General features: G+C 51.8%; 1 protein-coding gene across 2 annotated transcripts; it reads right to left on the bottom strand.

Moving 5' to 3' along the window:
- Nucleotides 1–6,780: 6,780 nt before the first annotated feature.
- On the bottom strand, nucleotides 6,781–14,611 carry LOC146435673 (putative lysosomal acid lipase/cholesteryl ester hydrolase). 2 transcript variants are annotated; one of them, XM_085064443.1, is made up of 10 exons: nucleotides 14,292–14,611; nucleotides 12,373–12,462; nucleotides 11,733–11,898; nucleotides 10,875–11,073; nucleotides 10,608–10,717; nucleotides 10,167–10,303; nucleotides 9,650–9,793; nucleotides 9,124–9,195; nucleotides 8,477–8,542; nucleotides 6,781–8,006 (listed from the first exon to the last, which is right to left on the bottom strand). In XM_085064443.1, the coding sequence occupies exons 2-10, from the start codon at nucleotides 12,454–12,456 to the stop codon at nucleotides 7,773–7,775; spliced, it is 1,212 nt and encodes a 403-aa protein (XP_084920569.1). In that variant the 5' UTR covers nucleotides 12,457–12,462; nucleotides 14,292–14,611; the 3' UTR covers nucleotides 6,781–7,772. The 2 variants fall into 2 exon arrangements, with proteins under 2 accessions (XP_084920569.1, XP_084920568.1); XM_085064442.1 differs by lacking the exon at nucleotides 14,292–14,611 and adding an exon at nucleotides 14,103–14,247.
- Nucleotides 14,612–20,214: the final 5,603 nt, after the last annotated feature.

Below are 20,214 nucleotides of genomic sequence, written 5' to 3' on the forward strand. Positions count from 1 at the left end.
GGAAGGAACATGTTTAGGGTATGACTATGTCTATACTTTTGCTGTTTCTCTATTGCTTAGCTTTTGTACCCAAAGCCCACTACAAACAGAAGGATCCTATGAAAGCCTCATAGGAAAGCTATTTATTAAATAAGTGTGGCCTGAAAAAAGCAGAAACCTTTTTGATCACCTTAGATACTCCTGAGCTGAGCAAAGATATATTTTTAACGCACACAGTTAATATTATATATGATTTCTAATGTTTTGCCAGGCTCTCAAAAGCTACAGCTCATTCAGCCCAGCAGCACGAATTGTGAATTACTCTCTGCCTCCCTCCTTCTCCTCCTGATGGTTCTCCCACACCATGAGACTTCTCTGCCCTCTGAAATATTCCCAGCAAACCTCCCTGTGGTATTACCAAGATGCGAGTTAAGACAAAAAATAAAGAATAGCAACTGATGCTTTTTCCCCCTCGGGAGAGCTCCCAAAGGACACAAATCTGAAGGGCAGGGAGGAGAATACATTACCAGGCAGAGCCCACTGACACGTCTGACCAGGCTGGTGGTGGCAGTGCTGGTGGCTCTGTCATCACCTGAGTTAAAAGGACCATGCTGTGTCAGAGCCCAGCCACGTTGGCACCTTGCTGTCCCTCGTCACGTGCCCTCCAATTAACAGATGTGCACTGATCACTGCTCTGGTACCTCCCTCCATGTGGCCATGACTTTCAGGCTTGCAAAGGATTACGTTTCCAGCACAGCCAGAGTGGTGTGCTGAGGAATCCCAGCTATGGAATTGCACTTTAAGCTCATGATAGTTGTAGTAAAAAAACCAAAAAAAGCCAGCAGCTTTTCTTTGTGAAGGGTCATTTCCTAACTCCCAGGGTCATTTAGAAGAGTTTCTGGTGCAACAAAAGCGCTTGGGCTCCACCAGCTTCACAAGGCCTCAGGAGCAGGTTGAGCTCTCCATGGTCACCCTAAGGACAGCCTGGATGGGAGACATTTGGGACACCCCTTGTGAAAAGTGACAGTGGCCCAGGCAGCCTCCACACGGCCCTGAGGTCCAAAAGGTGTCATGTTTGCAAGGGGAAATTTGCAAAAGCTCTGCAGGGCTCTCTGGAAAAGCACCAGGTTGAAGGTCTCACCAGCAGCCAGCGGCGTGTGGGAGAGCTGGTGCAACACCTCAGTTTGGCCAAAGCCACAGGTATTGCACAGAGCAGAGGTGTTTGTTCCCCACCTGCAGCCCGTGACCGTCCAGCCCACGCCTTTCCCTACCTTGGTAGCCACGTAAAAGCCCCAGCCTTGGGTTGGCTCGGCTGCAGTGTGCCTTCCCTGGCCGTGGATTAGGTTGCCCTCCGATTTTCCTGCTGGCCGTGGTGCATGGGTGGAATGTGAGTTGCGAAATGCAGCCCAAGCACGCATGTGTTGCTCCATCTCCCCACTGCAATTTTCTATCAGCAGCTGCTGGCACAAAGGGGCTGTGTGGGCGCTTCCCTCCTCGTGGCAGGTGTGGCCAGGGCCTTCACTCCTTCATTACCTTGGTCATGCACCTGTGTCTGCTCTGGACTTTTGGAAATGTCTTCCCACATCCATGAGTGCAAAAATCCCACTGCATGGAGTCAGATAATCGTGGAATGGAACCCATCTGGGTTGGAAGGACCAGATGGGCCCTTAAAGCCCATCCAGTGCCATCCCTGCCACAGGCAGAGACATTTTCCACTATCTCAGGTTGCTCTCACCTAGCCCTGGACACTGCCAGGGATCCAGGGGCAGCCACAGCTTCTCTGGGCACCCTGTGCCAGGGCCTTACCACCTTCATAGAGAGCAATTCCTTCCCAATATCCCATCTAGCCCTGCCCTCTGGCAGTGGGAAGCCATTCCTCCTTGTCCCTCCAGTTCCTGTGGCAGGGTCTCTCTCCAGCTTCCCTGTATCCCTTCAGACCCTGGAAGGAGCTGTGAGGTCTCCACACAACCTTCTCCTCTCCAGGCTGAGCAGCCCCAGCTCTCCCAGCCTGGCTCCACAGGGGAGGTGCTCCAGAGCCATCAGTAACTTGGTGCTTCCTCTGGACTCTCCAGCAGCTCCTTGTCCTTCTTAAGCTGGAGGCACCAGAACTGCCCACAGAATTCCAGGTGGGGTCTCACCTGAACAGGGCAGAGGGGCTGACTCCCCCCCTCACCTGCTGCCCACACTGCTGCCTTCTAACTCCACTACTCGTTATCCAGTGGAGATACTAAGTAGTAGTAGTAGTAGTAATAGAATAATAGTAATAGAGGTTGGAAAGGCAGCAGAGACTTCCCTGGCATCTTCAGGCTGTGGAACGAGGCCATTGGAGCAGTGTGTCAGTGCTGAGGTGAATGTGTGATTCAGCACCTGGAGTTACCCTACCTGTGGTGGAAGGAGAGAAGGTGCCAAAAATGCAGCTGGAGTTTCACTGAGGAGCTCTTGTGTAGCTTAATCAAAGAGAGGAATGAAGAGCTTTGAGGCCTTGAAGGAGGGTAGGTTTAGATGAGATATTATGGAGAAATTCTTGGCTGAGAGGGTGGACAGGCCCTGGCACAGGGTGCCCAGAGAAGCTGTGGCTGCCCCTGGATCCCTGGCAGTGTCCAAGAACAGGCTGGACATTGGGGCTTGGAGCAGCCTGGGACAGTGGAAGGTGTCCCTGCCATGGCAGGGGGTGGAATGAGGTGATCTTTAAGGTCCCTTCCACCCAAAACCACTCTGGGATTCTGGATCCTCAGAGGGGTATGTCTCTGGGTGGGCTGGTCAAGCTGTGACACGGAAGGCAAGGCTTTCCAGCTACCAAGTCATCCATGTGCTTCCTGGGTTCTGCCTGAGGCCTCAAACCCATCATTTTCTTGGCCTCTAAGGCCCTGTAAGAGTCAAAAGTTACACCCTCTGGTGTGATGCATTGTTTCTTCTGCATCTCGGTATCTTCACGCCTCATTAATATTAGGCAACACCGCTGCTGGATGCCTTGCATTTTCTCATTTGAGGCATCACAGGACTGCAACCCCGCCTGCTGCTGGGACAACAGGAAGGGAAACAGCCATGGAATCAGCTGTGTCCTTCTGCTAACAGGTGCAGGTCTGCTGCTGCTGAGTCACCTCCTCTGAGGCACACCATGGTGTAAGCATTAATCATGTCCATGTGCTGCACATCTTTCCTCCAGCTCCCGCTCTGCTGTTTCTCCTGCTGCTTTCCCAGACTGTGTGCTCAGGATGCTGGCTGGTGCCCTTTGCCAAGCACAAGGGTAAGCCAGTCACCAGTCATCTGGTCCTGGTATCCTGAACTGGTATCCTGAACTGGAATCCTGATTTTAGCCATAAGAGAACGTCGGCTCTTGCGCAATTCCTGCCAGATAAGCACAATTCCCTTGCAGTAACCCTGGAGAACGTGGCTCAAGTTAAAGAACCTGATGAGGGAAGCAGTCCTTATCTGCTTGTACCCCTCCTAGGTTAAAGTCCCTCAGCCAGGCTGGGATATCTCTGGTTTACACATTTAGTAGGGGTGCTGTTTGTGCTAGAGTTGCACAGTGGAGCTTGAGGAAACAGCTGATCTTTTCACAACACCTTGGGAGAGTTGTTAATGCAATTGTTTCATTCACTGCAATGGAATTGAATAAACAAAAACATAAATGTTCCTGGATGTGGATTGGGAAATAATGGAGATATGAGCAGCGATGTTTTTTTACAGGTAATTCTTCCCCTGTTCCTATGTTCAGAAGAGTGCAGAACAACCCTGAGCTTCTTGTACTTCTTCTCTGATCTCTCTTCATTGTCCAGTTGGCTTTAAAGTGTATTTTACAGCTTGAAGAGTTTGGTTTGCGGGTGAACAGATCTGGAACAACTTGGGCAAAATTTCTCAATAAAGAAATACTAACAGTTTTCAAATTTGGTGCCATAGTGCTCTTGATATTATTTTCCAGCACGTTGGAGAGAAGCTGATTGGGCTCAACTTTCCCAAAGCCCTGATTAGGGCTATCAGAGGCCTTCAGGGAGCAGAAACGTGTCCCACAGGACATAGTCCAGGCTCAGGGATGACGATCAGCACTGGCTTGTGAAGTTTTGGAGATGATTATGTCTGGTCTCCATTTTGGTTAACTGTAATTTTCCATGGCCTTATACCATTGCCACCTACTTGATATCCCATCATATGACAATACAAGTCTCAAAGACCAGGGTCTGTCTCTCAGAGATCCATCAAACAATTTCAGAAGAAAATTTGAAAATTAGGTGGGAAATAACACAGAAATTGCAGAGAGTTCCTGAAAGAAGACAACAAAGTGTTTTCAACCAAACAAAAGTCTGAATCTACTCAGCAATGCCACTGGAAATTGTCGTCAGGCTGTTAAGGATCACAAAGATGTGAAAAGACAGCACACCATCTGTCATAACTCAATGAAGCCTTGTCCTAGATTAACCCTGGGACAAATCAGTTTCTAAATAACCCCCCAGGCCAGCACGTTGCTTAAAGCAGACACCAGAGCAATATTTGGGTTACTTGCAAAAGCACAACTTCCCTTCAAGCCTGTGCCTGTGGGAAGGAGGCAGTGGTAGGGATGTTCAGCAGCTCTGCAGGGTGGGCACAGCCTGGGGCTGGCCCTGTACTCCTCTCCACAGCTCCTTTGTGTGCTGCTGTTCTTTGCATTGTGTGACAGCAGAAAACAGTGGGTCAGCCTGCATGGTGACACTGCTGTGTCCTGAGCGGGATGTGACACAGCCTTGAGCTCTCATGGCCTCGTGTGACAGGCTCAGCATGAGCACATCTGGAAGAAAACTAAACAAGAGGCTGAGTGACCAACATCCTCCCCATGTGGAGGAGTGGGACAGAGGCTGCTTTGCCCACACAGGGAGGATAAAAAGGGTGGCAAAGGCTTTGTGCTGTGTTGAGAGGTCTGAGGGTGAGAGGTTGAATTGATAGCCATGGGCTGAGATATGTAGGACATTGATCTGTTGGAGCCAGTCCAGAGGAGGAACACCACATTGCTCAGAGGGATGGAGCAGCTCACCTGGGAGGAAAGGCTGGGAGAGCTGGGATTGTTCAGCCTGGAGAGGAGAAGCTCTGGGGTGAACAAATTGTGACCTTGCAGGGCCTGAAGGAGCTACAGGAAAGATGGAGAGAGACTGTTTTCAAGGGATGGAGGAACAGGACCCAGGGAATTGCTTCCCACTGCCAGAGGGCAGGGCTGGATGGGATATTGGGAAGGAATTGTTCCCTGGCAGGGTGGGCAGGCCCTGGCACAGGGTGCCCAGAGAAGCTGTGGCTGCCCCTGGATCCCTGGCAGTGTCCAAGGCCAGGTTGGACACTGGGGCTTGGAGCAGCCTGGGACAGTGGAAGGTGTCCCTGCCATGGCAGGGGTGGCACTGGATGGGATTTGAGGTCCCTTCCAACCCAAACCGTCTGTGATTCTGTGATACCCTGTGCCATCACCACAGACCTGTCTGATGATGTTTGATTTGCCTGACAGACCTCAGACACGCAAGGACTCCAATCCTGCCATGATCAGCACAGCTTTGCCATGTAACTCAATCCAGGTATTGATCAAGGCGATCCCAGGAGACAGAATTTCACAATATTTATTCTGCAAGCATAAATCAATTTTGTTTCCAAAACACGCCTCTTCGTCCACTGTTGATCCTTTAACAGCAGATGGGAAGCAATTACCAGAACCTGATTTAGCCAGAACCTCACCAAAATGCTCTGTCATGGGAGAATGAAGATAATGCATTGCAAACACTGAACCAGATAATTGCAGAAGCGGCAGGAACTTTGTAACCTGAATAAAAAGACACTAAACCCTGCCCTCTTTATGAGCTTTCAGAAGTTCAAAGTTGAGGCTTTTAAAATAAACCTAAATAAATGGCAGCTGGGGACACAGTTTTGTGGTGAGCATGATTGGGTTTGATGATCTTATGGGTCTCTTCCAGCATTAAGGATCCTATGATGCTAATTTCCTGCAAGCTTTTCAGAAGTCTGCTGGGGAAACACGTTGCCAACATCTTTGGGTGTTTATCTGCCAAGGTAGAAAGGTCATCCTGCATTTGCATTGATATCCATGGCATGAGCACAGTGCAGTCCTGTAAGATGCTGCTCCAGGGCACAGCCCTGCCGGGAGCAGCTAATCACACAGAAAAATATGTCATTACAAGTGTCCTAAGTGAGGCAGCTAATCACTGGCAATCCAGATAGATCCTATCTAACCTATAGCCCCATTCCTGTGCCCTGGGACTACCTCACCCTGTCCTGTTTTCTTCTGTGGTCAGTTCCAGCTGAAAGGGGAGAAAGTGAACCACTTTACAGGTGATAACTCAAGCAGAGCCCACTGCAGTTGTCCCACAAGGCACCACCAGCCCTGTGCCACCATCTACAGACACCTGGATGAAACTCTGCTGCTAAAACCCCACAGTTTTGCTCTGGAGAGCAGCTGTGCTGGGCTCCATACCCTCCTCACCACCCACCTCTTCCCTGCAGGGCACGGGGTGGGAGGTGCTGGTGGCACTGGGGGCACTGCCAGCATGACCAGCCACTGGCACATGGTAAGACTGTGCTGAAACTCCCATACCCACAGAATCCTGGAATGGTTTGGGTTAGAAGGGACCTCAAAGCCTCTTATTCCCCCTGCTTCCACTGTCCCAGGCTGCTCCAAGCCCCAATGTCCAGCCTGGCCTTGGACACTGCCAGGGATCCAGGGGCAGCCACAGCTTCTCTGGGCACCCTGTGCCAGGGCCTGCCCACCCTGCCAGGGAACAATTTCTCCAGGGTTTTAATCTCTCGTTAACAATACAACCACACAGAGCCCAATGAACCCTATCCAATTTTATTATTACTATTATTATTATTATTATTATTATTATTTGTACATCTTCATGGAAAGAGGACCTTATCCTTTGCCCTGCTTGCTCCCAGGCATATTTTAAGAAGATAGTTACACAAACAGGCAAATTCACAATTCCTCCCCTGCTCAAGATATTATTAATAATTTAATCCAGAAGATGAAAACAGATTTAGACTTGTTACTGCCTTCCACCGTCCTCTTCTGTCTCCCACAGAAGCATTCCCTGAGTGGCAGCAAAAAGTGGCCTTTCCAGATGGGTTTGTGCCTTAGAATTGCTTAAATTGGTGCAAAATGGTGTTTCCTGGTAGAACTTATTGAAACTCTTTGGTGTATAAGCAAAGTTATCCAAATCAGCATGAATCTGCCCTGAGTTGGTAACATGGGCACTTCTCCTGGAAAAGAACCTATGGCCTCTCTTCATTGCCACCAGGAAGAAGGTTTATAGCTCCTTCTGACTGTGAATGAAGGTGGTGAATGTCAGGATGTTGGGATTCCTGGTGTGGAAGTGTTGTGCACCAGCAGGATCCATCCACCACGGGGTTCATCCCAGCAGACCTGCTCCTGTGGGACACCAGCAGCCAGGAGGGCACGGAGCTTCTGTCCAGCTGTTTGCAGCTGGAACCCAAGTGCAAAGAGACAGAGTCCACAACAGCCACCAGGGGCCAAATTCCACTGAAACTGGTTGTGCTGGAAAACTGTGTGAGTGAGGCACCTGGGAGACTCAGGGTGTGAGGGTCATACTCGACTTCTGCAAGGACCTCAGCCTGTTGACCCTAAATCCAGAGTGCTTTCCCAGTCATTGGATTGGCTTGTTTTCCTCACTGGCCACAGTAATATCAATCCAAACCAAGTGTAGCCATTTATTGAGCTTTTCCCTCCCCTTTTTTCTTCATTTTTTTCCCCAATGAAAGAAGCCCCAGAAGTCATTGAGAAGCCAACAATTCCCTCCACTGCTTGAGCTCTAGACATTCTTCTCCATCAGGTCCAGCATTTCTTTGTACACCTGATCATAAACTTGCTTGCCCCAGAGGAAATCAAAGTGGACAAATTCAGGGATGTACTTTTTGTAGGCCACGTTGGAGATCCGGGGCAGGGTGATGTTCACATCTTCAGGGGCTGAAATCCAGTCCTTGCCCCCATACCAGGCAGCCAGTGGGGTTTGCATGTTCTCCAGCTGGTAGAAGGGAGGAGTGGTCTGGAAGACAGGAGGAAGGTCAGGGGCAAGCCAAAAATTCAAAGTAGATCCTGATTGCTGCTTGGAATGTCTCCCTTATCCCAAGGGAAAGCAGAGAAACTATCACCAGGCAGCCTCACCATGCCTTGGGATCCTGTGCTTTTCACCAGAGGGTCAAAAAGTTGTCACTGAGGGACTTTATTTTTGTAGGACAGTTACAAAGCTGCTTCCCCATTTAAAATAAATTCCATAAATACCATAAAATAAGTAAATTCCATAGATACCATGTAATTCATAGAATCACAGAATGGTTCAGGTTGGAATTGTCCTCGAAGATCATCTCATTCCAATCCCCTCCCGTGGGCAGAGACACCTTCCACTAGCCCTGGTTGCTCAATTCTCCAAATTCAGTCTCAACCAGTGCAATATTTTCAGTACAATATTTTCTTTTTTCTCTTTTAAAAACCAAAAAGAGAATGGCTCTCTCTTACCTGGTTGTAATGAAGCATGTTGTCACTGCCATAATCGAAATATTTGAATTCCCCTGTCTGGTAGAGCTGGAAAAGGAGGAGAGTTATGTTTATTATCTGTGCATTGGAGAGGTCTGTAAAGAAGACAGAAGAGGTGACAGGGAATTGCACTGCTCCCTCCTGCCACCAAGGCTCATGGAAGCAATTTTTTACATCTGGTACTGGATTTCAGGAGGAGAGCTCAGCCCCAGGAAGACCCCAGCAGGGAAACCCACAGGGAAGAACCTGGAGTAGAACCAAGAGTCTCAAAAGAGACACAAATCAGACCTTTGGGCAAGTTTTTTGTCTGTCATGGTCAATGCCATCAGCAGAAGGAGGTGAGTTGAATGTTTTCAATAATTAGTTGTATCATTTGTGGTCTTACTGACCCTCAGCCTTCACTCTGGCACCTCCTGTCCTGGCTTATCACCAGGATAAGTTTTGTTCCACCTCCACCTCCTACCAGCCCCAAGGACTTTTGGACACCTTTTGTAGGAATAAATAACTTCATCTGCACCAGTGCTGCAGGGCAGCTTTCCCCTCTCTCCCTAATCCAGCTCTGCAGGGAGCAGTGGGGGATTATTCCCAACCCCTGAGCACAGAGAGGAGAACAGAACAGCAAGTGTTACCTGTCGCCAGTGCAACATGTTTTTCAGGGATGTGGAATCAGGGTACCGTGCCAGGTAGATGTCAACACGGCTCTGCAAGAAACCATTGGAGAGCTTTATTCTCTGCCAAAACCCATCCTGTTAGAAATGGAGCTGATCCTGTTCAGTAACCACCCAAGCCTCACACAGAGCTGTAGAGCTCCCTGCAGTAAGCTGAGCAATTCCCATGGGGTGCTGGGCCATGTTTGGAGTCTGCCTGCTTTCCAAGGCAAAGTAAGGCTCTGTATCTCATGCTCAGGATCCTTTTGCAAAGACAAAGCTCAACTCATGGCAGCAGATCTATGTGTTGCTCCTGATGTGTTTCCTTCTTGGAATATTAAGGAATTACACCAGCTCTTTCCCTGAGAAACCCCCACCCTGGTGCCTCCTGCCTGAGTTTTTCTACCAATCAAAGATCTGAAAGGCCATGTGGAGGCAGCAGATTGACAGCTCAGGCTCAGAGAGTGAGAACCTGGATCTGTTGGGAGGGAAGCTGGAGGGTACTTACCACGTTTAAGCTGCTGGTGAACCCACCGGGCAGGTAAAAGACCAAAGCACAGAGGCTTTTCAAGACGGGGTAGACACACAGTCTGGAGATTGCTTGCTTCAAGACCTCATCCTTATCAAAGACCACTGTGTGTCCTAAAATGAGCTGTGGAAGTCAGGGGGTTGGATCAGTGGGGTTCAGGTTCCTTTTTGCCTCCAGGTGCTCCCCACCTCTTTGCTCACCCCTGAAAACTGATGACAGCTTTGCTGTGCTTTGTCATCTTGGCTTTTGAGAAATGGCCATGGCCCTGGAAGAGCCCTGATTTTCCTAGGAGAGGTTTCTCCTAGGAGAAGGGACCCAAAACCAGTGTCTAGCAGTAATTCTTCTCTGATTAAGGCTGGATCTCCATGCCCTGCAGGGTCAGAGCACAGGCACAGACACACAGGGCAGGGAGATGGGGGTGATGTACAAGAACTCTGTGTCTCAGGTGACCTTCCCAGTCCCTCCCCCTCACACCTCACATGTGGTCAGGACATACCTTAATCAGCACCTCGGGAAGGTCAAACACCCTGACCAAGGGCGACTTCATGTTTGAGTTCACAGTGATGGGAGCCAAGGCAAAAAACATCTTGATTTTGCGATCCAGTTCAGGAATGGATGAGAAGGCAATGAAACCTGTGTGTGGGAGAAGGAAGCAGACCCTGCCCTGTTGTTTCTGAGGAGCTGTTGACTCCCAGCTCTGTGTTCCCCTGGGAAGAACCTTCTCAGGTGGCTGCAGCAGGTCAGGCTGTGGCAACAATGGGATGCACCCACTTTGGGGCTGCCACTGCTCGAAATTGTTCTCTTAAAGCAATTACCTGCTCGTTTCCCTTTTGTTGTTTGGAAGTGCCTGGACATTACCCTCCCTGACCAAGGTTTTAGGAATGCTCCCAAACGGGATGCACAGTGACTCTGTCAAGCCTGCTCTCCTCCTCAGTACCTGTGGTGGTGCCTTGGGAATAAGCCACATAGTACAGCTGCTCCTGCCCTGTTTTCTGCAGGATGTAGTTGATGGTCGCTGGGAGGTCATACATGGCCATCTCATGGAAGCTGCAGTGGAGACAGGCAAGTGACAAAATCACTTTTGCTGACCTTGCCATGGCAACCCTGTTTCTGCCCACTGGCAGAGGGTGTGACTGTCAGGAGCAACCCTCCTCCAGCTGAGGGTACCAGGAACCCACCCACCCTCCAGTTTCATGGAAAATACCTGTAAGCTGAGTATTCCTGCTGGTAGAACTCAAACTCTTTGTGTTTTCGTGACCAGCTGTTCCCCCGGCTGTTCCCGATCCAGACATCGTAGCCAGCATCAGCAAGGATGAAGCCCAGGCTGGTGTTGGGCAAGTTGGTGACCCAGTTGCTTCCCTCCAACACCAGGCCATGCTGCAGGAGGACCACAGCCTTTGGAGCTGGAGGAAGAAGAGGAGGAATAATTTTCTCTGGCTGCAAACAAAACTGATCATTCATATCTTTGGTGGCAACCCCCTAGGAAGTGACAGCAGGGCAGGGACATGGTCACCTCTGTCCTCAGCATCTCTGGGGAGGTGTTTTTGAAGAAGGCTCCTTGGTCATCCCAGGGCAAAGGCTGGAAATCTGGGGTTTTTTTACACTTATTTGCTGTGTTCATATGCCAGTCCTCCTGCTCCCCAGGGGAAGGACACACTGCCAAGAACAGGGAGTCACCTCACCATCACTGAAACAGGGGTTGGAGTGAAGAACAGGACGGTCCCAAAATGGTCAGAGGGCATTGGATTGGTCACAGGAAGGATCCAAAATGGTCAGATGGCATTGGATTGGACACCTGGTTTGGTTTGCTTTTCTCACAAATGGCTTTTTACTGCTCCACTGTCTAGTTTTGAGCTCAGGTAAAACCTGGGGTAAGATTTTACTGTCCCATTCATTCTCCTTCCTCTTTGGAGCAGATCCTCTCAGAACAAGGCCACCATGGTGGCCAAGAGATGGGAGCATCTCTTCTGCTCCCAAGGCTATTTGCCTAATTTTTCCTACAGGGAAAGCTGCCTCCTGGAGGACCCAGCCCAGACCAGGCAGAGCTTCCTGTGGCACTTACGGGGACAGAACATGCTGGATCCTTGTGCCCCAGCTTTGTGGGAGATGCTGAGGCTTTCTGGGTTGTCTCTGCCGTGGGGAATCCTCTGCAGGGTGAGGTAGTAGCCATCGTCTGTCAGCACCTCGTGCTCCTCGTAGGGATACCCATGGTACCGAACAATTTCTCCCTGTGGGAAGGAAAGGACAGCATGGGACAGGTCCCCAGAGAGGAAGAGGGTCTCTGCTCTCCTCCAGGGCTTGGCTGGGCAAAGCCAGCAGTGGTGGTGGTGGCTCTGGGGGGGGTGGGACAGGGACCTCCCAATGTCCCTTCCACCAACAACACAATGATGTCATGACTTCAGCTAGAATTTTTGGCAGGTCTGGTGAAGAACTGTTGCTTTTTGTGTTGCAATCAAGAGCAGGGCAGCACAGACAGCCAAGCTCTGAGCCTGAGAGGGCTGTCCTGACCCAACCTGTTGACTTGGAATGAAGGCGCCAGAAATGTCTGCCATAAGTCTCTGTGTACGTACGAACAGGGAGACAAATCTCTAATAAAATCCTGGTGTCAAACCTCAGTGAAGACACCCAGAGCCTGTGGGTCTTGCACAGATCATGACAGCACAGGTAACTTGCACAACCAAGCAGGAAAAGAAGGGACTTACAACATCCATGGACACCTCGGGGTTTGCTTCTGACTTTTCAGCGATGCACATTAAACAAGCAATGGAGAGGAACAGCCACATCATGGTGCTCTGCAAAACATCATCACGGGCAGTGTGAGAGACTTTGGTGGCACTGGCACAGAAGCTGGGGAGTTCTCTTGACGTGCACTGCACTTCCATCAGTGTTTTAACCTGATCCCTCAGCAGGTGAAGAGATTTTAAACTTGAAGTCCTCTAATTGGTTCTGAAAATGCTCATTTTGTTAATCTTGAACAAAGCCAAAATCCAAATTCCATCACATTTTAATTCCATGTTCTCCATCAGGCCCTTGTATTCAGAAACATGCACAGGCATGGGTACAGCTGTGTGTGCCCAGGCAAACCTGGTTTTCAAGGGGGGTGATTATAGATTATTCATTTAAAATAATGTCTTGGTTAGCTGGAAGACTAGATTGTTTTGTTCCCCTGACAGCAGAACTAATGAGGAATAAACCACCCAATTTTAAGTTGCAGGGCCATGTAGTTAAGATGAAATCAAATAATGTGGTTTGTTTGGGTTCTCCTTATGGCCAAGAGAGACCGGGGGACACTCCTGGCTTGTTTTTGCAAACCTGAGTGAAATACCATCTTGGGAGACCCCTGTTCTTCCTGGGAAGGGTTTTGAAGTATCTGCTTTGGCTTGTTCCCACCACAAAACATCTTACTGCCATTTTATTTCACAGAAACATAGAATCACAGAATGCTTTGGGTGGAAAGGAACCTTAAATTTAGATCATCTCGTTCCAGGTTTGCCCCTGCCACGGGCAGACCCCTGCCATACAGGAATGAGTAAGTTTGTCGGAGGCAACAAATTGGCAGCAGAAATACTGCCTCAGCTACTTAGGGTAGTTGAATTGTGTGGAGCAATTCAGCAGGGAGCTGCCAAATTCCCACTGAGCGCCAGCGCCAGGTACCTCGCACCCCCCGCGCTGCTTCCCTGGTGGGAGAGAGGAGAACCGGGAGCAGGTTTCTGTCACCTCCCGGCTGCCCCTCATCACCCCCTTTCCCCCCAGGGGGAAGAACCAGCTCCCCGTGCTGCAGGAGGTGGCTTGGCAGCCGGGCAGAAATGCCAGCGGCTCCCTCTGCTGTGGGGAGAGGATCGGTGAGGAGGATCAGCGCCAGCGCCCCTGGGGACATCCCCTGTGCGCTCACAGCACTGAGCCCGGGTGGAGGGACCGCAGCCCCCCGCGCTGCTCCCCACCATCACCCTGAGCCCCCAGGGTGAGGGGTGGGATTTGGGGACAAGATCCCTCCTTGCACCGCCTGTCGCTCGGCTCCACGAGGCTCTGGACTCCTTATTTTAAGACTAAGCCTTTAGAAAAGGCAAGGAGAGACAACACATTTTTCTGGTGCAGCGTCAGGAGAAGGGCATGCAAATTACAGGAAAGAGCCTTGCCTGGGATAGCCCTCTCCTCTCTACAGCCAGCTTGGAAAAATATTCCCTTTGTGGTGCATCCCTTAGCTCAGCAGACCTGGAGAGCCCTGGGTGACCTCCGAGAGGTGCAGCAGGGTGTCACCTCTTCCAGCAGCAGCACGGCCCTGACCCCTCTCCAAGCACTCCCACGGCCCCTTCCTGAGCAGAGCCATTCCTCTGGAGCCAGGACTCCCGGGGAAGCCCTGCCGTCCCATCCCTGGGGCTCTCCAGGTACCCGCAGCTGTCCCCAGGGATGGCACCCGAGGAGGAGGGATTACCCGTCGTGGTCCCGGGGCTGCAGCAGAAGAGGTGTGGGAGCCTTTGTCCCTGATGTCCCCCGAGCAGAAGGTCCCTGCTGCCTGTGCACGGATCTCATCAGGCTGTTATTCCCCCTGCTCCGAGGATCGTCCGTCGTCACGGCCGCCACTCCCTCTAATCCCTCCTCCTGGGATGGAGGTGTGATTTACCTGAGGACTGGAGTCTGCTCCGGCAGGAGACACCCTCCCTGCCTGGGCTGGCTTGGCGATGTTTTCGTGGCACGGCAGGAGAGCTGAGAGCTGTGGCAAATTGGTTATTTCCACCTGATGGAGTCATCTGGCATCACCCATGACCTCTGTGAACTGGAGGATGTGCAGCCTCTGGACTCTGCACCTGCACTGGGATGGGGTTTGGTGTGTGGGGCTGCTGGTGGTGCTCGGGGTGCTGCTGTGGGGTGCGTGGGGCCAGCCTAGCTCATCCCAGCAATTCCAGTGGGAAAGCCATCCAGCTGCTTTTGGCTCTCCCCGCTGCCTCCTGGCGTGGAATGAGCCTGATAATGCAGAACCTCCCAGTCCCCATTATGACTTCAGGGGGTGGTGCTTCATTAAACAAAACAAAACGAAAAATAAATCCATCCCCGGGGAGGGAAGAAGCTGTGGATGGAGACTTCACATCCTCCCTAGCTTCCCCTCTTCCCAGCTGGTGATGTCTTTGGCCAGGAGCTGCCTGGTGCCTGAGGAGGTCCCTGCAGGGACGGTGAGGGGTGACAGCGGCTGTGGGTGTCATCTTTGGCACGGCTGCCTTTGTGGCCACCTCTCCAGCCTGTGTGGCCACCTCTCCACTCCCTGCCAAGGTGCCCATGCAGCAGGGCCCTGGTGCTGGCTGTGCACCCTGTGGGATCCTGCAGCCCTCCTGCTCCCAGCACCTGCCATGTCTGGTCCAGCCACGCTTGCTCAAATGCAAACGTGCTTTGGAAAGCCTAAATAACTCCACCTCTGTCTGCAGCTGTAATGACTAGTCTTTACCAAGGGCTAGCTGGAGGCAGTGCCAGAAGCCCTCCCAGCTGGCTCACCCTCACATGAGCAGTGGCTCAGAGCAGAATCTGATTTTTCTCCTTCAGGGAGAGGAGGAAAGGTGGAAAAACAGGATCAGGTATGCCCAGACAAGAAAAAACCACTCCCCCTTCCTCCCAGCACCAACAGAACTTGCCTTTCTTTTGAGGACAGGATATCAGAAAGGCTGCTATGGCCACTCCTGGTCCTGGCATCAAGTTTGGGGCCACATTTGTGGGGAGCCCTCCAGGGTGAATCACTGCACAGACTGTTAAGGCATGAGCAAATCAGAAAAAAAAAATTGGGATAAATTTTAAGAATTCTGAGCGGAGCTTATTCCGGAGGTTTTAACAGCTATTCTATTTTCCCCTTGTAACAACAAGCACCCACTGAAAGGGATGGAGAGAGGAGGGGATTACTGGAAAGCAACCAGATGGTGAACCCCTGGGCTGCTTTCTCACCAGTGCTGCTGTTAGGACAGGACTGGAGTGACCACGATGTGAGTGATGGGAGGGAACATCCCCCACACACGGGCAGAAAGGGACTGACACCACCTGCCCCACGCTGCTCTAACCTCAGGTGTTTCTTCCTAAATTTCCTTGCGCTGCAGCTTGCTGCTGCTGGCCATGTGGGCACTGTGGTCCTGCAGTGCTCCTCGTCCATGGGAAGGTGCTCTCCAGAGGGAACAGGACAGCCTGGGCAGCAGAGGGTGCTGTGAAAGTGCTGGTGAGGGAAATGAGCTCCTGCCCAAGCCCTCATGGAAAGTGTAGCGGTTTGGTACATTAAAAACCTCAAACCCAACAAACCATGGCTGTCCACTTCTCCCTGAGCAGGAGGTGGTTCTGTGGCCTGGCCACAGCCACCTGGGGCAGGAGCTTTGAGGGGATGGACCTCTGTCTCCTGGGAGGATGGGAAAGGGCAGCCTGGCTGGGTTACAGACAGGAACACCGACAGTTGTGTTTGTGCTGCCTTTTCAGGGTCAGAGGGCTGTTTTCGTCTCCTTGATAAGCCATGCTGTTATCTCAGGCCCTCAACAACCCTCTGCAGCTGTGAGGTTGTCCTTGACGGGGGCTGAGGTTGGACCACAGATTCTCAGAGTCTGCTGCCCTGGCTGACTTTGCTTTTCTTCTTCCTGCAGTTCTGGAGGAGCAGGAGGGGGAGAACTAAGCCCCTCCATAAACCTTCTGTACTTTTCAGCTGATTATAAAGGTTTCTGGCATTCCTTCTGTCACAGAGCAGGTGGGATGCTCCCTTTTGCATGTGCCATCAGTGCTGTTGAGATTAATTTAGCAAGAAACTTGAGCTCAGGTTTTTCTGCTCTGTCAGTAGCGGAGTGTAAAGTCTATTAATGAAAAGAATTCGATCCAAACCCAAAACCCCAAGCCACTCCCCTGTCTCGCTTTCCTCCTTTGTCACTGGAGGAGAAGAAAGGTTCAGCAGCTCTGCCAGCCTCTCCTCACACACCTTGGCTCCCACCCACCATCTCTGGGCTCACTCTGATGTGGGGGTGGCCCAGTAGTCCCTGGGAACCCAAACCTGGATTCTGCATCAAAACACAGCTTCTCCAAGGCCAATCAAAGAGGATAATCCCTTCCCAGGTCTTGCATCTCCTCTGTCTTGACAGGGGGTGGGGGGCCAGGTATGGAGTCATCCTTCCCGAAAGTGGCCAAGCCTGTCCAGGAGGAGAGGCTAAAGAGGTGGGGCAGTGGCTGGAGAAATAAAGGGGGAAGGCCTAGGGAGAGCCAAGGGCTCTCAGCTTTCCCAGAGAGGCACGGAGGGGAATGGGAATTTCGGGAGAGGAAGGACCTCTGAAGGACCAAGAAAGGCTCATCAGGCTCCCTGCAAGCCACTGAGGGAGATGAAGGTGAGGCTGGGGGCCAGGAGCTTGTGAGGACACAGGGACCAAAGCAGACCTGGTGTAAGCCCTGCTGCCCTTGGTGGGAAATGGCCCTGGTGGGAAGGAGCAGGTGACCTCGGGGGGGTCACTAGATTAGTGTTGGGTTCCCAAGCTGTGGTGGTGGAGAAGCTGAGGGAGAAGACTCTCATCATTTCTGCTGCTGGAGGCTGTCCCTAGGTCAGGCTGAGGATTAAGCCTACTTTGTTCTCTGGCACTTCTCAGCATGTTTTTGCTCTCTTTTCTTGAAGGAATGCCCAACTTTGGCTTGGTGCCTGGTGCCTGGTGCTGCCTGAGGGGTCACTTAGGTCAGGGAACTCCTAACCCATTATTTCCCACTTCTCTGTAGCTGTTACTGGACCAGTCTCCTTTTCTAGGACCTTGGCTGGGTATGGGGAACAGCACCCAAAGACCCTGTCATTAAATGGAGCTCTTGCAAAGTGCCACATGCTTTTTCATGCCAGCATTTAAATCCAGGAGAAATCCCAAACAACAATTCTGGCAGTGAAAACCACAACAGATGTGTGTCCATCCAAGCCAGAGGCATTTTGCACTGACAGAGGAAATACTCTGCTCAGCAGTGATACCCCCCCAAATGAGGGTGAGCTGGAGGCTGGGATGGAGATGGAGACTGCAGAGGTCCCTTCCCACCACCATTCTCTCCTGGCAGGAGAGGTGATGGGGCTGGAAAATGAGGTTAAAGTGGCTCAGAGCCATCATGGAGGGCTGATTGTCACCCCTGCCCATGGGTCATTTGCTTTGCACCTTTTGGATTTCCACTCTTGGGATCTCCACCCTGACAAAACTCAGTCAGTGTCACGTGAAATTGATATTTCTTCCACCTTTCCTGAGTGAGATCTGCCCCTTTCTTTTCAACCCAGGCATGGTCCCTGAGCCCTGTCCCTGTCCCTGATGCTGCCCTGCAGAGCTGACATGTGTCACCTACACCTGGAAAGCCAGGCTTGAGCAGCCAGTGACCTCTCTGGCAATCCCAGAGCACAGGCACAGCAGCTGGAATCCCTCTGCCAAGAAATGACAAAAATGCAGCTCCCACCTGGAGGATGCCACAAGACCTGTGTGTTCCTGGTGATGGGGACATTTGGGATTTAGCACTATTTAGGATGTGGCTCTTTGCTGCTGAGCTCTCTGGGGTTTGGGATACAGTGTCTGAGTCATCAGTCTGGAGAGGAGCACTGGGCTGTGGGATTGGAAAAGGACTGGGCTCCCAGGCTGATGGACAGTCCCAGGCTCTCTGTGTCTTTATAAGCCAAGAGGATGGGTTCCCTCAGTGCCACCAACCCTGCAGACTGCACGGAGAGCCTGGAGCAGCAGGTCAGGTCGATGTGCAGTGTCTGCTCTCCTTCTAGCTGGGCTGATGCTGAAAGGAAGGATCCCAGCTGAGTCAAGGGGCTTTATTATCCCTCCAGCTGTGCATCTTATGCATGGAGAACTTGGTGGTTAGATATCTTCCTGGGTCTTCATCCATTGTGGCTCTGTGACAGAGATGGGGTTCAGGGGCTAGGTTGCATTACCCAGGGTTGGTGCCTGGGGAGCTGCAGCTTTGAGGAGGAGCTGGGACCACCTCTGCTCTCCTCCACCCTGGTTGCCCATGCCCAGGAACTCACAGTTTGGCACTGGCAGTTTGGGTTTGGATGGTGGGATGGTTGCCAGCAGGAGATGGGCAGTCAGGGGCTGGAGGAGGTGGCTGTGCCTGGCTGAGCTCTGGGCAGTCCCCTGCAAGGCACGGCGCTGGCCTCTCCTGCAGGGAATGCTCTGGACTGTGCTGGTCACCTGGGGCAGGGAATGCTCTGGACTGTGCTGGTCACCTGGGGATGGATACAACTCTGACAGGCTGTGTGACCCCAAGATTGGGTGCAGCAAGAGGGGACTGTCATTTTGGCTGTTTTTCTGCGTTCCTACCCTGTTTTCACACGCCTGTGTTCCTACCCTGCTTTCACACCCCAAGCCAGGAGTCTATTAGTGCTTGCTGAATGCCACAGGAATGCACCGTGACTAACCCTTCCCTCTCTGCCACAAAGGTCTTAATCTCTTGGGATACCAGGAGGAGTTGCTTCTGTCACTGCTGGTCTGACAGTGCTGTCTCTGTCATCTGTGGGTTTTGAGGCACAGCTTGTCACCCGTCATGGCCACCAGTGTGCCACCACAACTGCTGGGTGACACTGGGATGGGCAGCAGAGCCTTCAGCATGGAGGTGACCTCCAATATGTGGGAAATCTGAGTGCCACAGCTCAGGAGCTGGGAGAGGGAGCATTGAGAGGAAGAAACTCTCCTCACAAAAGGAGCAGCGTTGGATGCCACAGAAACCACAGACCTGTGTGTGGGTGGTTGCTGGTCATGGAGCAGTGAAAGGTCCTCTTGCATGTGGTGAAGTGCAGGGTTGGGTGCAGATCTGAGGGATACAGACAGTGGGGGCAGAGTTTGGCTGGGATTTGATGCCTCTCTGGACAGGGGGTGTAGCCCCAAGGGAAAGAAGCTCTTTCCTAAGCGACAAGCTCAACAAGACGACGCAATTGGTGTGAAACTCCTGTGGGTTTAGCAACAAGAAAACAGCACTGAGGATCATGTTGCTCTATCTGGCATCTCCTGATTTCTGAGCAGGCCTGGCTTCTCCATCCCTTGTAATCCAGAGTGCTCACTGAAGTGGTTATTTCAGTGATTTGGTCAGTCTCTGATGGCCCCAGGCATGGCCTGCAACCTCTTGCCTGCATCTGTGTGCAACCAAGCTGGGTGAGGAGGTGGCCACTGCAGCTCCTGCCTCCCTGCTGTCCTTCCCACCTTCCTTCCACATGCAGCTTGAGGGGCTACAGGACTGCCAGCCAGCAGGATGGAGCTCTGACATGACCCTGTTTGGGGGAGGATTCTTCCCCAGAAATGCTTTCCCTGAAAGCCTAAGGATTTCCCTGAAAGCACACTGATGCTTTTCCCAGGCAGGGGGCGGTGGGAGGCTCCTTGTCCCACGCTGAAGTTAGAACTGCACTAAATGGGAATGGTCAACAAGAGAGGCTTGGGGTGGGTTCCAAACTGCACAGGGGGCTGTAGATACCTGCTGCCTGTTGCAGCATCAGGCTTTGGCTGTACTGCAACGATGCTGGGGCTGTCTAGCGTTCCTTGTGCCTCTGGAGCAACCACAGCCCTGCTCATCCTGCCCCATTATCCCCCAGGTGC

Source organism: Lichenostomus cassidix, chromosome 6, assembly GCF_008360975.1.
Source record: "Lichenostomus cassidix isolate B80296 chromosome 6, HeHo_3.0, whole genome shotgun sequence".
Lineage (NCBI taxonomy): Eukaryota > Metazoa > Chordata > Aves > Passeriformes > Meliphagidae > Lichenostomus > Lichenostomus cassidix.

What these genes read in the sequence shown, in the direction of transcription:
- LOC146435673 (XM_085064443.1), bottom strand. Translation starts at nt 12,456, where the DNA reads ATGATGTGGCTGTTCCTCTCCATTGCTTGTTTAATGTGCATCGCTGAA. An exon ending in ATCCAGCATGTTCTGTCCCC is followed by an intron (nt 11,074 to 11,732) that starts GTAAGTGCCACA and finishes TTCTTCCTCCAG; the next exon opens with CTCCAAAGGCTGTGGTCCTC. An exon ending in TTCCCGAGGTGCTGATTAAG is followed by an intron (nt 9,794 to 10,166) that starts GTATGTCCTGAC and finishes TGACTTCCACAG; the next exon opens with CTCATTTTAGGACACACAGT.